The 19,091-nt window shown below is 44.9% G+C and overlaps 1 protein-coding gene across 4 annotated transcripts; it reads right to left on the bottom strand.

The window, feature by feature from the left end:
- Positions 1 to 297: 297 nt before the first annotated feature.
- Positions 298 to 18,785, bottom strand: emsy (EMSY transcriptional repressor, BRCA2 interacting). Of its 4 annotated transcripts, none has more exons than XM_047607441.1 (20): positions 18,577 to 18,785; positions 17,410 to 17,518; positions 17,195 to 17,294; positions 17,015 to 17,089; positions 16,262 to 16,437; positions 16,024 to 16,179; positions 14,614 to 14,873; positions 14,307 to 14,544; positions 13,684 to 13,902; positions 13,146 to 13,295; positions 12,883 to 13,056; positions 12,668 to 12,804; positions 11,385 to 11,558; positions 8,176 to 8,383; positions 7,903 to 8,070; positions 5,481 to 5,636; positions 5,102 to 5,256; positions 3,786 to 4,394; positions 3,228 to 3,629; positions 298 to 1,315 (listed from the first exon to the last, which is right to left on the bottom strand). In XM_047607441.1, exons 2-20 carry the CDS (start codon positions 17,513 to 17,515, stop codon positions 1,133 to 1,135), a joined length of 3,846 nt encoding a protein of 1,281 aa, XP_047463397.1. In that variant the 5' UTR covers positions 17,516 to 17,518; positions 18,577 to 18,785; the 3' UTR covers positions 298 to 1,132. The 4 variants fall into 4 exon arrangements, with proteins under 4 accessions (XP_047463397.1, XP_047463400.1, XP_047463399.1 ...); XM_047607444.1 differs by having other exon boundaries at positions 298 to 1,303; XM_047607443.1 differs by having other exon boundaries at positions 3,228 to 3,626.
- Positions 18,786 to 19,091: the final 306 nt, after the last annotated feature.

Below are 19,091 nucleotides of genomic sequence, written 5' to 3'. Positions count from 1 at the left end.
GAGAGACCACTTCCATCTCGCATTCATGCACGCACTCCCTCTTAATGAGAAATGTGTGACTCACGGTTTTCAACAGAACTTTAAGAGTAGTATGAGAGGAATCGGTTATGTCCACCTCTGAGACAGTCAGCATTAGCGTATTCAAAAGGGTTGATTGCGCAAATTGAGAATGGATTGCGCTGACGCAGAAAAGATACACACGATGATTCAAATCAGCCCGTATGTTTTACGCCCGAAAAACAGGTGCGGCCGTGTGACATTTTCTTTCGTTGAAACCAATAAAACTCCACAGACTCGTTCTACTTGGCTGATTTATTGTGCAGGTTAAATGATTTCTCTCGACTAGATATCTAGCTTGGAAAGGTAGAAAACGAAATGCATAGTTTAAAACACACTATGCCGAAACAGATCACTGCAACTTTTTTCAACTTCAGAATATATCTTACAAAAAAATGTATTTTTTTTTTCTTTGTTACATTTTCATTTTCAGTGACCAATAACATATGTTGGACTCCATCCGTTCCTCCCGGACACTCGTCTCTGTTTCTGCTTCGTGTTCCTCGCAGAAAGTTCAGTCGGCTGCAGCTTTGTTTTCTCTTCTGAAAACTCGAATCCCGTAAGCGCTGGAGAGTTTTACCGTTACAAAGTCAGTCAGGAGAAAAATCTGATGACAAAACTATGGCTGTTGACTCACTTTACAAAACTGGTGCGTGATGCGAGTGTGATTGGGCAACACGTATTTGAAATACTCGTGGGGGGGGGGACCATCGACTAAATGCGGTAATCTGAGCCAGCTGTATATCTCGGAAATGTCTGAAACGAGCGTGGCCCCGAACAATCCCAGATACTGCGAATGTGTAAATACCTCGCAAAGTTCTGCAAGTAGTACAAACGTCAACACGTTGGAGCCCGGCGTGTTTGGAGAGGCTGTTTTCCAGACTAATCCTTTCACCTCACTCCCACATTTCGCAATAAAAAAGCACATGTGTAGTTAGTAGTTGGGAGGAGAAGAAACTAACAAGCTAATATTTCACAAACAATCAGTAATCAGTCTTTGTGCGCTGGTTCCGAGGCGTCAAACTTGCAGAGTCTGCTCGTTCAAAGTGAAAACGTGCTGTGGCGTCGGAGTGGGCTACGGCCGGTCGGGGGGGCTGGCCGCCGCCGCCTCGTCGTTGCTGCTGTCCACCTCCTGCTCCATGGGGCTGTCCTCCTCCAGCTGCTGGCTGGTGTAGTTGGTGATCTCCAGGAAGCCGCTGGGCTCCACGACCACGTTGGACTGGCTGGAGTCCGGCAGGATGGAGTACTGAGGAATCACCTACAAGCGTTAGTCACATCAGGGTTTCAGTCAGACACGGATCAGGGGGGTCGACTAAGAACATCAGAAAAAGTCATTACTTACATAGTTATATAAACTGCGTCGAAAACATTCCATTACTGAACTACCGTCTTTAACTTTCCCCTTCCTCGTGTCTAATTGCTGCATCCTGGAGACGGTAAACTCACAGGTTTTTTCCGTCTTTGTTGACATGTCTTTGTTTCAGCTTTAGGGTTAAGCGAACACTTGGAAATACAGGAAGGAAACCGCTTGGGAAATTTTCTTATTCACTTTCTTGCCAAGAGGAAGATGACAAGGCCGATACAACTCCAGGAAACAGTTTTAGTTTCAGGAAAAGTACAACTCGCTTTTTTTTTTTTTTTGTTTAGATTTTGTTTTTGTGTGTATCATATGTGAGACAATGAGCTGTAGAGGAAATATAAGTATAATATAGAGGGTATGCACGTGACGTCACAGCCAGCGGACGTCTCCATGGTTACGGCCACTGAGTGGCTAAAGCGACAGTTGAGCATGGAGATTAGCAGCATTAGTTTGAATCATAGACTTTAATTGCATCTAAATTGTAACATTAATTTAAAAAAATGGGGAAGAGCTGTTGTGTGACCGACTGTACCGACAGATATGAAAAGCACTTTACTTAAAAAGTAAATGGATCTCTGCATTACGAAGAAACAACTGGAATCCAGACACATAAACCTGGTGTTGTTGTTCACCTTTAGTGTCAGGTAATATTAATTTATGCTGTATTTTTTTGATGAAGTCAGACCTTAAGTTGCTTCTTAAGCTAAGTAAGGCTGTCTGATACGTTTGTGCATGTTGTTGTTTTGGTGTAGTTACAGCCGACAGTAACTATTTCAGTTCCAACTATAAATAACAATAAATCAATAAACAGAATATTTGGGATCATTACTCGTCATCCTTTTAACGTCTGGTCGGACGCTACAGTATTTTATGGTTAACGTTACTTCTCAGTAAAGCTCTTAGCGTTAGCATCATTTATTTAGCTACATTTATGAAAACTGAAATGACCTAAAACTAACTGAAACTGAGGCTAATCCACTTTTCTAAATTCATATCATTGTCGATTTCAATTTCCTTTCATTTGATTAAATAATCCCCTTTTTCCCAGTCTCGCTGTATTTACTGAAACAGTGCATCATGTTTTTGCTACTTGGGGGGGCGTGGCTGTGGGCAGCAGTGACATCAATGCATAGCTGGGTAAGCTGGAGCTCGTGGTGGTAAAAAAAAAAAAAAAAAAAAAGAAATATCTGCAAAAATAAGTTTTGTTTTGCCTTAAACAACTTCTGCGTTGTGTGTTTAGCTACATCAGCGAAGGCCGTCGTCTGTGTGAGTCGTTTGAGCACCGTCAGCGTCTTCTCATTTTTAGTATTATATATCGTCAGCTCTGGTAACCCTAAATGTATTCGTGATAAATAATCCACAAAGTCCAGAAGCAGCATCTCACTCTCTGAGTATTTGGAAGTCAAATGTTATGCAGGTGGTGTTGGGTGACATGTAAATAAGACCCAGGATGTGTTTCTCTTTCTGAATTTCAGTTTGTGTCAGCTCTGATGTTTAATAAACTTTCATCCGATTAAAGGATAGAGTGCTACGTTCGCTAAGCTGCTCTTCGGAAATTCTGTTTTATTGGGGAAATTCGATTTATAAAATAAAGCATTCATAAAAATCCCTATTTCAGAATAAATGTTAATCTTTTAATCTAGAAACACAATCATGTTTTGTTCTTAGTGCAGCATGATTTATCTGCATGCAGCCTCACAGTTAATACAACAGACTCGTACTGTGTTTGGATAAAGAGGTCGGTCTGTGACAGACACACTGACAGCCTGCGTGATTTATTAACCACATCAGTTTCTAATTAACATCTCACCTCAATAACCTCCAGATCTTCTTTGCTCCTCTGCGCTGCGAGGCCCTGCATGCAGCTGAACTGCTGAGTTTTTGCGTGGGAGTGATGCACAGCGGCCCCGGAGCTGCTGATGAACTGGCCCGAGTCCAGGGTGCCGGACACGGCCTGGACCTCCAGGGCTTTCCCCAGAGGGCCGCAGTCGCTGGAGGAATCCACAACCATGGGCTCCGTGCTGGGGTCGATCTCCGCCTTCATCATGGAGATCTTCAGGATGTCCGACACGGACGGCTTGTCCCCTGAGGACCCGGAGCTGGACTCGGGAACCAGCTTGGCGGGCGGCTCCCCGCTGAAGACGGGCGCAGAGTGGTGGGAGCTGCCGAAGGTGATCTTGGTGAAGGTGGCGCTCTGTGTGATGATTGGCTGCTGTCGTGATGACACAAGGGGGGAAAAACATGAAAAAAAAGGCTCCTTCAGCTGAGGACAAGATGTGTACTCATGATTGAAAGATAGACGGCGTTCATTTTTTGCAGCTTGAACATATGTTGATGTTGTAGCAATAAAAAAAAGGTTTCTTTTTACCTGGCTGGAGGCCGTCTTATCGGTGCTGACCGGGTGGTGCGCCTGCAGCGGGGGAGGGTGGGACATGGGCGTGTGGAGCGGCCTGTGGTGGGAGGTGGGCGCCTGCTGGAGCTTCGGGAGCTGCGGCGTCACCAGGATCTTGGCCGGCGTGCCCGGGGCCGCGACCTTCGCCCCGGCCTGGACCGGTGCAGCTAGCGGTCTGTCTTTGGGGCTCTGGGTTAAGGCCTGAGGTTTGGGCTGACTCTGGTCTCGCAGCTTAGGGATCTTCTTAGTGAGAAGAGGAGTGGATGAGAAGGTGGAGGAGGAGGAAGAGGAAGGCTGGCTGATCTGAGGTTTGCTCTGTAGCTGCGGCGGTGGCGGCGGAGGCGGCGGCTGCTGCTGCTGCTGCTGCTGCGGCTGCTGCTGCTGCGTTGAGGTGGAGCTGAGCCGGCTCTGATCAGCCTGGTTCACGGGTGACGGCTGATTGCCTGCAGAGTTGGTGGTTTGCTTTATGGGATCTGAAGAGGGCTGGCTGGAGCGGTAGAACAAACCCGTCTGGGGGTCCAAGGTGTCACCTTCCAGCTCGCCCACCTCGAGCACAGTCTCGGTTTTACCTTGACTGTCGGAGGGCTGAAACAAAACAGAGGACGCAAATTAAGATCAGCACCAAGGGATGGGTAACTCATCTATGAGGAGATCACACAAACACATCACCAGACCATACTCGACTGAGCCAGTATCTCTTAAACGTTACGTCTTGTTTGGCATTGTCTGTTCATTTTCACTGTGGAAGAAATTCCATAACACGCTGCAGGTTTAGGTCCAACAAATACACAAACCGCTACGTAAACAGAAACTACGACCCCTAGAAATGAAAGAAACACCACTGTCATGGTCCTTCACCCAGTTAATAAAGGATCCAAAATGTTATTTCACCCAAAATTCCCAGATCACAGTCTACCTCCTGTGTGAAACGTTTTCTCTGAAACTACAGTACTTTCAAGTGAAGATTTAGTTCCTATTAAATCACTTGACTTTTCTTCTGTAGACTACCTAAAGTGGTTTCAGCTCACATGTATTGAAAAATACAAATGAAACCACAGGAGGTGCGTGGAAGGAGATCATAGACTTCAGTTATTTAGTTAGATTGGAAAATAATTTACCATTTACACCTGAAACTTGCATTTTGGAATAGTACGAAATTATTTAGGAAATCAGGACATATAGTAGATGTTACTGAGGAACCTTCATGCACACTGTCTACGGTAACCAAACAGTTCACAAGTAAAAACCGCAGTGGTTTCGCTGTACGGGCGATACCAAAAAGTCGTGCTCACCACGTGCGAGGCTGCGGCTGCACAGGCCGCGACAACCGGTTTGGTTACCACGGTGACCTGGCTGGCGCTTTTATAAGGCTTCCCCAGTTGCTGGCTGGAGGACAGCACCAAGTCATCATCCTCCGAGGACACCACCGCTCTGCTGGCTTTGCCTGCTGGGGGAAACACAATCACGATCGGTTTTAAAAATGTAGGACAGGATTTATTCTCTTCCACCACCATTCGCCCTCCCGAAAAAGAGAACTGGGTTTCGCTGCATGCCACATTTGAGGTTGTAGTTTGTTCCAATGAAATTTTCAGCAGTCAACATTTTTTTTTTTAGACAAAAAAAAAAAAGGAACTGTGCACAATGTGGTTGTAGAGTGGTCAAGAGGAATACCTGCTGTGACGTACTCGGTGCTGGGTTCAGCCTCTGAGGTGGAGGGTCGGGGGGACTCGGGCCCAGGCTTCTTCTCCTGGGTGAGCTGGATGGGTACGGCCATCTGGCTCAGGTCGATGGTGTGCTGCCTGGGTTTGGACTCTCCCTTCTCCTTCACTGTTGGAATGAATAACGATAACATTTAGCATTACACTTACTCACCAAAACTGACCAGCCACCGACCTACCTAACTACCAACCTACCGACCGACCACCTACCTACCAACCTATCTACCCATCTACCTACCTACTGACCACCGACCTGAGGACCTACCTACCGGCCGCTGACCTACCTACTGACGATCGACCTACCTATCCACCTACTTACCTAGCGACCGCTGACCTTCCTCCCTACTGACCATCGACCTACCTATCCGCCTACTTACCTACTGACCACCGACCAACCTATCTACCAACCAACCAACCAACATGCCGACCAAACTACCGACCGTCAGCCTACCCACCAACCAACATGCCGACCAACCTACCGACTGTCAGCCTACCCACCAACCAACCAACCAACCTACCTACCTACCTACCTACCTACCACCAACCAACCTACCTACCTTCTTACCACCAACCAACCTACCCACCTTCTTACCACCAACCAACCTACCCACCTTCTTACCACCAACCAACCTACCCACCAACCTATCTACCAACCAACAAACATGCCGACCAACAGGCCGACCAACCTACCAACCGTCAGCCTACCCACCAACCCTATCTACCAGCCAACCACCATGCCTACCAACCTACTGACCGTCAGCCTACCCACCAACCTATCTACCAACCAACCACCATGCCTACCAACCTACTGACCGTCAGCCTACCCACCAACCGACCAACCAACCTACCTTCCTTCCTACCACCAACCAACCTACCCACCGACCAAAGGACATACCAATCGCAGACCTACCTACTGACCACTGACCTACCTACTGACCACCGACCTACCTATCTGACTGACATTATGCATTGCCTGAAATACTATTCTGCAAAAGAGAGTCTGCTTTGCAAAAGTGTGGAAATCTCAGTGGTACTGCGGTTTTAATTTTTTTTTTTTGGTTCAGTTTGAATATTATTACAACTCCTTTCTCTCCAACCAAAGTGTCTCTGTTAGTCTGTCTAGCCAACTGAATAAACCCAGGTTGTCAAAATAACACAAACATGTGTCGGTGCAACATAATTCAACTCAATGCTACTAAAACCCACAGCTTCCAAAGTGAAACAGTGGGATAAGCAGCTCTCTCAGTTTAATTTAAGATTTAATACTAGTGTACCTAATGAGCTGGTAAGTGAGCGTATTTGTCCACATTATCAGATTAAACCGTGAAGGCAGTAAACGTGGGAGCAATTTCTCTTGTTGTTAAAAGACTATTTATAAAACTTCAAGCGGCGTAAAAGGCGCAGCTTTCAAATGTTCCTCTCAACTTTCAAAATGAGTGATACTGACTGTGACAAGAACCTTAGTTTGTTTACAAGAAAGCCCCACGGTGCACCTTGAGATTTTCAGCCAAAGTGTCACTCAAAAAGAAAAGGAAGCAGAATGTCCACATGGGAACGAAGGGATTATGGCCTCAGAGCTGCTGGCAGGATTTTAATGTGAAACATCTGTGGAGGAAGTGTTGAGTTCCACTGATGGTGCCTTAATTGTGAATGAAACAGCAGCGCAGCAGAACTAGTGCTCACTCACTTGTTTATTACAAGCGAGTGAGAACACTATTACTAATTAAATGAACAATGACTGAGTGTGACGTGACTCAGGCTACAGATGGGAGTGGTTTCTATCGAACTACAGTACAGTTAGTTCAATTACAGAATAGGTAAATATAGAAGATCTCATGTGATCTTAACGTATCAGAATGATCCTCTGTTCAGTTGAGGAGCTGAGAATTCACAGGTTATTATTATCACATGAAAGCAGACAATGACGATGGGAAGTACCTCCTTGAATAACTCGATCTGCTGATCTCATGTTTCATGTACCTAATGATATCTTTGGGGGGGTTTTCAGTCAGGAGCAGTAAACATCACTGCGTCTTTGTTTTAGCCTGAGTGCTCATCAACCCTGTTCCACAGGTTTTGTAGGACGAAATGGGGTAAAATTTCCCAGTGACTCTGGGCCACCGGCTTTGGGAGCAGATGGTGAAAGGCTGAGAACAATAAAAGCTTAAATCTGCCGTCGGAGCTTGAGGGCGGAGGGACACAGATGCTGAGAGGATGATGTGGCTCAGGGTGGACTGTTTTCCAGCTGTACTTTGGGTGTGATCTTTCACATAACTTGTAAACAATGCTGTAGTCAGCATATGTGCAGGTGGTTGATGGCTCCGCCTTCCCCTTCCAGCTCAAGTCTGCAGCCTTTCCTGGACACAGAGGCTCACCTGTTGTCTGCTGGAGCTCCAGAAAGGCTTTGATGGTTGACGTAGCGGACTGGGATTCCCCGCTTGATACCTCCTGGTAGATGATAGTGGGGCTCGACTCCACGGCCACTTCCTGCTCGGTCCAATCCTGCTCTCTGGAGGACACCAAGTGCACTACAGGCTGCGAATCTGTTAAAAGCGCAGAGACAGAAGTTATTTCACATTCAAGTCCAACTAGCCTTCAACGCTCCTGAAGCAGCAGAAACTGATTTATTAGGGGTAAGGTGAGTGCACCTTGCGAGCTGCTGTGGGAGGCCTCGCCGGCTACACTGGTGGCCTCCGGGAGGCTTCCGGCCTCGTCTTTGGCTCCGTCCTGGCCGGAGGTCTGACCCTGACCCAGCTCTGCAGATCGGGTCACCTGCTGCAGTGTCTCGGTCACCAGCTGCCTGGTCTGTTCGCTCACCACCGCCGTCTGGAAGACTGGCTTAGGCTTGATGAGAACCTGGACGGAAGGACACCAAAGGAACAGAGTATGTCAAAGTCTTCCAAAAAAAACAAATGCTGACCAAAGTGTTGTACAAACAGAGCAGTCAAAGCCTGCAACAAAAAATGACAACGTTATAAAAGCTGAATTAAATGCATTGTTTCAATACAAAAAAAAAACCTCAACAAACAAGAAAAACACTGGAAGTTTGGGTTATAATATGAAACTAGTCTGAAGACGGCTTTAGTTGGTTTTAATCAGGTTCAGATTTCTACTACAACCACTGATTGAAGGTCTGGAAGAGGCCGGACAGTTAACACCGCCTTTATATTCTTTACTTTCAGTTGTCTTTATTTCTGTACACAACATCTACCAAAGACCTTTCATTATAGAATTAGACAGACTTCAATAATCGAGGGAAATTACTTTGTCACAGTAGCTTACTGAAGAAACACTCTTACACAAGTAAAAAGAAAGATGAAATAAAGATTACAGTACTATCTAGTAAAATAAAATAGAAAAGCGTGTAATCAAAATACGCACAGAATTAGCGTCATGAACAAATTTACAAAAGCAGTTGGCAAAACAATATCCAAGGTGATCCAGTTGTTTGGTCAGTTGCATAACAACAGTGGCATGAATCATGATCCTGGGTTCATGATAACTGTTGGTGTCTGACATCGAAACTTCACAGTTTGTAAACAATGAGATGTAATTTAAGGGGTGGGGCTTAACTTGAAGCAACAGATCTTAAACACTTTGGATTTTTTAAATAGTTTAACGGCAGTTAGCATATTTCAATAGACTGAAAACACGCAACTAACGGTGCGTTAGCTTGCGATTAGCATTAACATGTAACAAGACGGACGCAAATAATGATTAATGTAATTTATCAAATCTGTGCAATGGGCAGACATTTACACAGACCTAACTGAGGAACCCGGCATCAACACCAAAGAAAAGTTGAAGTCATACAAATCGTAAGATGCAGCAATGTCTTGATTGGACATGTGCACTGTTTGCAATAGAAAACACAGAGGAGCTGTCTTTACCATTTGAAGTCTATCCAACAAAGATATTACAAGAAGTAAGTGGAACTACTGTAGAGGGTAGCATAGTAAATGCAACTTCTGCTTGAACATTGCACTAACTAGTGGTTAGCACCAACATGTAACAAGAGTCCCCTAAATAAGGATTAACTGAATGTGATATCAGTCACAATTTAGTTTAACCCACAACGTTTTCCAAGCTGAAACTGATGATGCATTACAGATCAATCTAACCTGATATGAAGTGTGTCCAATCCTTTCTCTTAAATTGGCCAAAGCCAAACCAAGTTGTGTACGACTGGCAGTGGCTGGTATGTGATTAAAACCTCAAGTTAGTGTTTTTGATTTTTTCAGTTTTAGCGCCAAAAAATACAGCAATAGACATTTTCATGGTATTTGCCTCAACCTTCCCTTTGTTCTGCCTCCAGTTAACATTGCAACATTGGCCATGAAGGGGTCCATTGAGCGTACAGTATGCCTACGTACAGAACAGCTGACTCACTGACCTCAGTTCCCCTTAGTGACTAGAAACAAAACCTAAATTTGTGCCATATTTAGATCGGAGTGACGAGTTTGATAGTAAAACTACGATGTGCTGCCGTCAGCAGGACTGTTGTGGAAAGACTTCTTTTTTTTTTTTTTTTTGGCGTAATGACGAAATATTTTCGTCTCTTTAAGGGGTTTTATGATCGTTTTCAGAGATCCCTCCCCGGTTCAATTCAACAAAGTACCTGAGCCGCCGAAAACACCTGGAAACTAGAACAGGGGAAATTACCCTTTCACAATATATTCAAATAATACGTGCCTCAAATTCAAATTCCCCCACGAAATTTGTGCCGCCAAATTTAGGCATTTATTCTGGCCACCAGTGTAATAGTGGGCGTTTCTTCTTAAATCTATAGATACTTTTGAAACCCCCCACACAGAGGCGTTGGTGGTAGTTCTGCAGAATCACTTGTTAAGTTTTTAAGAACGGGCACAGAACTAAAACCCCAGAAGGAGAGGCTGATTTCTTTAGTTCAACACAGACGTGTTTTACTGCGTCATCAGGCACTGATTAATACTTCTCAGACCTGATATTAAGGTTATTTCACTTGCGTATTGAGCCAGCACTTGAGATCAGATCTCAGTTTCGTGCTGTGTGCAAATGACTGTGTTTCGAGGCCCACAAGAAAATTGCGCAAACAGCTGCTGTAGCAAAACAATGGATCGCAATCTCGTGTCATTTCAGAACTATGGAGCCGCTTGACACAGTCTCAAAAACCTAACAAGTGAACCACAAAACCAGCACAAAGTTCACCTGGGGAAAGGCCGGTATCTAGCTCGTGAGCACAGAAGAGCATTCAGCAGCTAAAGGGCTGAGTGGTTGGATCCCAGACTGAACTAAAACAAGAATGAAAGTTGAATTGGCACAAGTCCAAAGGGATGTTCCTCTACATCAGCTGGATGTGCAAATAGCCAAGTGTTTTTTTCTGACATGATACGCCGCATCACACGGTGATGATATGGCAGTGTCGTGGTTAAAAAACATGATCGCGCCGCAGTCCACAGCTGTTTTGTGTAACAGAAAGAGAGAAGCAGACTACATTACAGCCAGTACATGTAGTAACAGGGGAAATAAATAGAAGAAGGGGAAAGGGAAGTGTTATAGTGTCATGATATATTTATCCACCTATAGAACTGGGGGACTTCTCAGTTAAATATCATGTGTCTGAGTTCTGATATGAGTGACTAAGAAACTTAGACCAAACGGCACGTCTTCTTCTTGAGAAGACTTAAACAAACCAACTGTTTCCAATCGAAACCTTTTATCTTAAGGTGACCTTTTTTCTCCCCGCGCACAATAAAAAGCACCATTTACTTACAGTCTTGTGGTTATTTGTCAGTTGGGAGTTCACATGCGTATCCTCATGTGATAACCTCAGTGTCCTGCGGTTAATGATGAGGTGATGAGAGAACACATGCCTCACCTGGGTTTTACCCTGCTGGCCGTAGACGATCTTGGTCGGGATGATCTTGGTGGCGGTGGACTGGGATCCGGCGCTCATGCCTTTGGGCTGCGTGACGATCATCTTGGTGATGGGTCTGGTGGCGGTGATGATGGCTGGTTTGGTCCCCTGAACTGCCTGGAGGCCCTTCTCGCCCTGCAGCAGACATAAACACACAGCAGACTCCTCACTAAAGACGCCACAGACTTTAATGAAAAAAACTTTAATGCTGCAAAAAGTTTGTTTTAAATGTGAAAACGAAATTCGCTGTAAACTTAAACGAAACCCTTTATCAGAACAAAAGTGCTTAGTGTGATGTTCTGGTGGTTGCACTGGCACGCCTTTTGTGATAGCATCAAAACAGGAATTAGTCACGCTAACTGTACCTTTAAAAGGAGGGTTGGAATATTTAAATGACAACCCATCTGAAAGGAATTTTCCTCGCTTTATCTGTTCGACCGACACCTGTGAGGTAATTGGGGCCGAGTGTGTTACGACAAAACGAAACATAAACCTTAGAGGGGAAAGTGAAAGGACAGCGTGGTGTGTCCTCTGAGTAACACAGTAAACCCCCTAGCTGTTCCAGTAAAAACGCTTAAGGGTCAGCAGATTAGACCTGTAGCCCAGCTGGACAGGTGTCGATGTGAACGTATAGTCAGGGATTTTCTTTCCCAAAAGTCCCCTGAATAAATCAAGTAAATCAATAAACAAACTCTGAATAATGACATGGGCTGAACACAAACAGAAATGTAAATGAGGCTGATTTAGGAAAATAAATGTGGTTTCCCCCGACTGCTAAGGGACACACTGTTGTTTGGTTGTTGTTTGTTTGGATTAAATGAAACGCCATGAACGAGGGCGCCCCCTTGAGGATGCTGAGCCGTGTGACAGAACTCAAGAGTGTTACAGAGTTCTCACAATGAATGCCCATGGTGAGGAGGTTGTGTGCTTGAGTTTTCTCTAGCAAAAGTGCGTGGGGGCCATGTAAGAGTAAAGCAATGACGCAATTTGAATTTGACATATGCTACAGAGGATTTCCACAGCTTTCAGGAACACTTTGTCTCATCAGTCTACATCAGAAACTATGTTAATGTCAATTCCTAAAGTAATACTGCAATAAACGAAGCCAAATAGACGCTTTCCCAGATGTAGTCCTCCGTTTGAACCATAATAAAGGTTACGTGTGCTTCCTGAGAGCTGGTTTAAACCTTAAAGAACAATCATTTCAAATACATAATCAAGTTTCATCAGCGTGTTTGACTGACCCCTGCATTTAAAAGCGTAGTGACCACATTCTTGCCCGGGAGCCCTTGGATGGTCGCTCCTTTGCCCGTGGTTTTCTGCACCACGATGACGTTGGGCTTGGAGGTCATGGGGATGGTGGTGATCTTTGTCGTCGTGCCTGAAAGCGAAGGGAAACCTTGAATCAGCGCTCGTAAACGTCTGTTAAAAACGACAACTTCCGCGGTCGCAGACTCACCTGACACGATGTTGCTGCTGATGATCTTCCCGCCCAGAGTGGCCAGAGACTTGGGCACCACGGTGATGATGCTGCCGCTGGTGGTCTTCACGTAGGTGGTCCCTCCGCCGGCGGCCGATATCCTGGCGCTGATGTTGGGGCTGACCGTGGGTCTCGTGTAGGTGGCCTGGGTAGCTGCAAACACGCGTCCGGATTCAAGGATTAAATCAAAAAAGTTGCCAATAATTGACTAGTAAGACGTTTTTGAGGTTCGGATCTCTCACCCGTGGGCTGAGTGACCAGCTTGGTGGTCATTATGGCCCCGTTGCTACTGACAACCATGATGGGAGAAGAGCTGCTGCTGGACAGAGCCACTGATGAAGGCTTGGGGAGGATCTTACTGGGCTGCACCTGCTGAGTGATGATCTTAACACCTGCAAAAAACACACACACAATACGCTTAGTCAGCACAAATAAACACACACACGTGAAATAAAGAAAAGAGGTAGAGATGAAAGGACACGAGACAAAAAGCAGGGAAGAATAGAAGGATTGAAATTAACAAAAGGAAGAAAGGCAGGGTGACACAATAACAGAAAGAAACAAAAGAGGGATGGAGGGAATGAGCAAACAAAAGAAAGAAAGAAAAAGAAAGAAAGAAAAAGACAAAACAAGATCAAAAGAAAGAAAGAATGAAAGAAAGAAAGCAGGGGAACTGTAAAGCAGGAAAGAAAAATTAACAGAAGGAATAAAGACGACAAGGACGACAGATGCACCGAAAGTCAAAAGAAACAAAGAAAGAAAAAGAAAGTCCATTCTTACCAGACTCCTGTTTGATCTGAATGGTGGGTTTGGTCCCCGGGGAGCTGGTGGTGGTCTGAGTCTGACTGATGCTCGAAGCCCCGAGAGACGAGCCCTGCTGCAGCTGTTTGGGTGACTGCTGCTTGGGGAACTGAGCCAGGATCTGGGTGGGGGAGCCCATCAGGGTCTTGGGCGAAGGAAGTCTGGCCGAAGACACCTTCACCCCAGCCGAAGCTCCACCTGCAGCAGAGAACGGCGACGGTTTAGACGCGAAGCAGGAACAGGTGAGAGTTTTTAAACGGACCAGGTGTTCAAGATGATACTAAAGCAGCAAATTTATTCCAATGTGTGCGTAGTAGTGGTCAGAACTTTTAGCTATTAATCAAATGAGTTGTGTTTTACTGTGTAAGGCCTAAAACACAGTTTTAGTGTTGTCATTTTAAATCTTGCGTCACTGTTTGTAGTTTCCTCTGCTGCCCCCAAGTGGACAAAAACATTATTGCAGCACAAAGCACAAAAAAAAAAAAAATGCATGGTCATGGTGTAGTCGTTTTTTTTCCTTGAATAGGCTAAAGAAAAAATCTTGTATTTGACTAGATTTGCAAACTGTGAATGTTAAAAGTACACTTGACCGCTGGACCTACCAGAGGCAACGGTGGACATGACCACCGTGGGAGTGGAGGAAACCACGGTTGTCACAGCAACAGTGTTGGGGTTGGAGGACGGGCTGGAGCTGGTTGGGAAGACCACGGTCTGTTTCTGGGTGGGCGTGGTCAGCACGGAGGAGTGGCCCAGCTTGGACATGGCGACGTTGTGGGCGTGCGACTTGGAAAGGATGTTGGGCACGAAATTGGAGCTGGGAGACGTCGTCACGATGATCACCTGGTCAGACGGGAGACGTTAAAACCCCCCGCGGACGGAAGGGACAGAGCGAGAGGACGCGTCTCCTACCTTCTGCGTGGTGGTGTTGGTCGTCTGGATGGTGGGCTTGGTGAAAGTGATCTTGACGGGGGACAGGTGGGGCGGCAGGGAGTTGGCGATGCTCTGCATGATGTTGCTCATCTTGGGGCTGCCGCTCACCGGCACCGTGATGTTCTTGGACACCGGCGGGGACACCTTGGACACCTCTTTCAGCATCACCGGGGACGAGCTGGACGAGTTCGTGCGCCTTCGCTTGCGAGGTTTCTCATCTTCATCAGAGCAACTCACGCCTGAAAAGAGAAAGAGAAGGCGAAGGTATGGGACATCTCCTGGAGGACAGGTGCGCTGTGTAGGACTATATGAACATTTATTAATATTTTCCCTACTTGCAGAGTTTCATCATTTACCAAAGTGGACTTGTAAAGGGCTTCATAATCAACATAATTATTATTTTTTAAGTTTATTAGTAATACAAAAATATTTCTCCAGTAAGTAATTCATCGTTAAGTCTGTCCTGATACCACTTAATTTCTTGTTTTGTTTAACCACATGTCAAACAACACAGCGATATTAACTCTACTGTAAGACAAGAGAGCCTTTATCGGAAGGTCCCTGATTAATGCATCTGTACGTTTCCAAAACCGCTCTGTGCATCAGGAATTCTCCTAAAAGCAACTGTGAGACCAGTGTCGCGTGCTCCCATCGCATCTTGAGTGTTAATTACGTGCAGATGCTCATGTCTCCATCACTCATCCCCTGACTATATAAGGCTGTCACACGCTATTCACAGCAGATGTTTAGTGTCCGTGTCAAATCTGGAGCAGATGTTTGCTGAACTGACGCGTTGTTTCGAAAATTTGAATCCTGGATTCCCAGCGGGAGTGTTGGGAGAATTATGGGCCGTCCTGTCTGTCAAGAAACACCAAGCGTTCTGGATCCATAGCAATGATGACATAGCCTTCGAGTAAACATGCTATATAGTGCCCCCTTTTGGCTGGTCAATAGATTTTTTTAAATGCTACTTATTTAAAAAATTGTTGCAGTTAACACGTATTTTTGTGAGTATTTCTAGGAAATCTAAAGAAACAAATGAACATATGTTGATTTGTGTTGGATCGAGATTATGCCACAATCCAAAACTGCAGAAAACATGTTTTAAAAACTTGAAATCTGATTAAAAAAAAATTTTGGTGTAGCAGTCTGCTGATCTCACCAAAAGAGGCAGAAACTGGAGAACAGTGACAGATCTGAAATTATATATGTGTGTACATATATATAAACAATATTTGAATTTTTTCGCTTTCAAAATTTAGCATCCGACTTGAAAAATGTCCTTTTATTAGATTTCAACCTCGTTTCAACCATTCAAAAATGTTTTGTTTTCAAGGTTTTGGATCACGCCGTGATCTGGATTCCAGTGATTCGATGTCGCTGACTCACTTTTCACGTAGACGGTGCTCCCGCTGGGCAGCACCACCACGTTGGATGACGGGCTGGGAGGACGCGGAGATTTCACCGTCGCTCCTATGGGGCCGCTGGTCGCTGTGGCGCTGGTGGAGGTGCAGGTGGTGCTGGTGTAGGAGTAACACACGACCACTGCGCGGAGGCAATGAAACACGTCACTACAGAGTTCAAGACACAGTTCTTCAGTCTAACGCCGAAGGGTTTTCTGGCTCACCTTCTTTGTTTCCCGTTTCGGCGGGCAGCAGGAGCGAGGCGTTCTGATTGGCTGTAGCACTGGCCACGGCATTAGCGGTGACTGTAAAGGCCGTCTGGGGGACGAGCCTCGGCATCAGAGGAACGAGCCGGCGTCCTTCGATGGACCATTCAGATGAACTGTTGGGACCTGACATGCTGGAAAAGACGTGACGCACAGAGTAGATGCGTCAGTCATCGGTGAGTCTTTTAAAACTATTTTTTCAAGGCCAGGGAAAAAACAACACTGCATCTAAGAGAGGGGCCTTATTAGTTTGCAGAGACAGACTTAGGCTGACAAGAATGTCATTAATTTCCTGAAGCTAAACCAAAGTGCTGAGGTGAAATGCAAAGAAATCTTTAGGAAGTTGTGGACCTTGCTTTCTGATGTTAATCTGTGTGATTATTTGTTTATGTTTATATTTGTTTACGTATGTAGTAGATACTTTTTTCTTTTGAATAAAGTCATTATAATCCCAATTTCCAATTGAACATTTACTTGAGTCAGTTGTACTCTTTCCCTAAACTGGAAGCAAGACCAGATTCTCCCCACACACAAATTTTTGTGGCAGAAAGTTGGTCTGGAGTCTCCTAGTTGGGAAGGGAAAACACTCCAGCAAAGACCAATCAAATCATTTTGGGTGGGGCTTTATAGGTGATGGAAGAGAAGAGTTACATAGGACTGTCCAGTTGCATCCAGAAGTATTTTCAGGAGAGTACACAGTTACACACTTACTGATATGCGATGGTGGTGAGGCGCTCATCGTTGACAGCCCTGCGGACTTCTGCACGATGCCGTTCTGTTGAGATTCTAGAAGGATTAAAAAGACTCATTATTAATTCTGTGTGCAAAATTGTAAAAAAAAAAAAACTTTCTATCAATCGACAACACTAAGAGTATGTAGGAGACACTTACCCAAGGATTTTAGTGAGTTCTCCCAGCAGGTCCTTCTTGTCCTTCGTCAGGTCCCCTTGGGCTCGTAGGGCGCTGATGACCCCAGCATAAGCCTCCAGCTCTGAGAGACAGAGACACACATGAAACACCACCATCAACTACAACAGCTTTTAAATACGTAATATCTTTTTGTAATTGCTGCATCTCAGACGCAGAAGGTATGTGAGTTCAATCACCCAGTTTACGGAGAATTCTTTTGCACTCATCCCTGCCCAGGTCAAGGATGGTGGGCCATACCACCGGCATGGTACCAGTGAGCACCGGCTTCTCCAGCTGAATCATGGGCTGCATTAACACAGAGCACAGAATGTAAGTTAAGACTTCCCATAAACATCATGGCATGCTCAAGTAACTTTAGAGGGCACATAATATAATTTAGTGAAGGGATAAGGATCAGACGATGGAAGTTTTACTTTGTTAGTTCCTTTCTGAAAACTTTCTGACCCATCTACCCTGTCTGAGGGACGCAGCCCCAAGTCCACCGCTTTGAACCGAACACCGTACATGGTATAAATACATACTTTCATTCATTAAGTTTAAGCTGATGTTTCTGAAATCCAGTTTACAGTGTCGCATTGTGCAAACCTCCTTCAATCAGGACTGTATAGTGCATTTATTGTATTTTAGCCCTGTCACCCAGTGCAAAGTTTTACTTTATAGTCTATTGCACAGAGGAATAGCATATAACAAAAGATAATACTTGCTGGTTATGGACTGCAAGAAAAATATAGGTTATTGGAAGTCAGACCATAGTCTATTGTAAAAAACACCAATTTATCTTTAGTTTATTTGATGTAATAATTGACTTAAGCATGGATCGGACCCTGCTGGTGTGACTGGATATGGTCTGTTTTCAGTGAGCAGTGCCGCCCACCACTGGGCCTATCGGTAGCTCGAAAACGCCGGAAAAACAAAGCCAATCACACAGCAGAAAAATGATATTTAGTTCAACCAAAATACGTAATATAGAATAGTTTATGAGCCGAAGATAACAGAAGGTCTAAAAAGGTGCATATTTGTACATATTTGTCTACTACAGTTGGGCACTGGAGTACGAGTGAAAAAAAGCTTTAAACCGAACTATTTCTGGGTCTGATTCTGTCAGTACGATGGAAAACGGCTCGTCCTGCTGGGTCAAACTCTGCCTTAACCAGGGGCAGTGAAAAAAACAAAACAAAGGAAAACAGTAAAGTTAAATGAATTCGTAACATATGCAATGTTTAGGAACCCAAGCAAAGCAGTATGGCATCGTATTTAAGAAGAGTGAACAGAAAACCTTCGCAATGGATGATGTTAGCTTAGCTTAGCCTAGTTTATTTCTATAAGCCAAATCAATGTCTTACCACCCGTTAGCAGGACAACTTCAAGGCCGTAAATCCGAGGTCCAAACAAACGTGGCTGACCTTAAGACATTTAGCACCATCGTGCAGCAATTCTCCAGAAAATCCGGCAAAGAAAATAAAACCTACGCGATTGCTATAACCTAATTTCCACAAAGATGTGCAAGTGTTTATGTTGATGAGGAGCTACGGTTGGCCTGCTGTGGATGGGGTTCTTCTTCGTGGGAAATTAATGGATGTCTCTTCTTTCTGGACCTGCGCAGTGCTGCCACCTACAGACGGCTTACTGCAAGTGCTGTTGAGGTGAACCCACGACTGAGTCAGACTTTAATGTTCCACAAGGAAAATTGCCTGGTCATAGTAGCTTAGTTGTTACAAAAAGATGATCTGTTACACAGCTGGATGGTGTAGCTTGTAAAATAAGTTCTGTAGCATTCATTGTGGGAGGGCAGGCTGTTGGAGAACAACCTCCTCTGGCCCATGTTTTGTGTTATCCATAATTGTGAGCAGTTTAGCCA

This window comes from Mugil cephalus, chromosome 15 (genome assembly GCF_022458985.1).
Source record: "Mugil cephalus isolate CIBA_MC_2020 chromosome 15, CIBA_Mcephalus_1.1, whole genome shotgun sequence".
Classification (NCBI taxonomy): Eukaryota; Metazoa; Chordata; class Actinopteri; order Mugiliformes; family Mugilidae; genus Mugil; species Mugil cephalus.
The sequence above is the reverse complement of the archived record's forward strand: the minus strand, read 5'-3'. Positions and strand labels throughout refer to the sequence as shown.

Coding starts and splice junctions, on each gene's coding strand:
- emsy (XM_047607441.1), bottom strand. CDS start 17,515: ATGATTCAGCTGGAGAAGCCGGTGCTCACTGGTACCATGCCGGTGGTA. Junction 13,296..13,683: donor TCAGATCAAACAGGAGTCTG/GTAAGAATGGAC, acceptor TGTTTTTTGCAG/GTGTTAAGATCATCACTCAG. Junction 12,805..12,882: donor CAGCAGCAACATCGTGTCAG/GTGAGTCTGCGA, acceptor CTTCGCTTTCAG/GCACGACGACAAAGATCACC.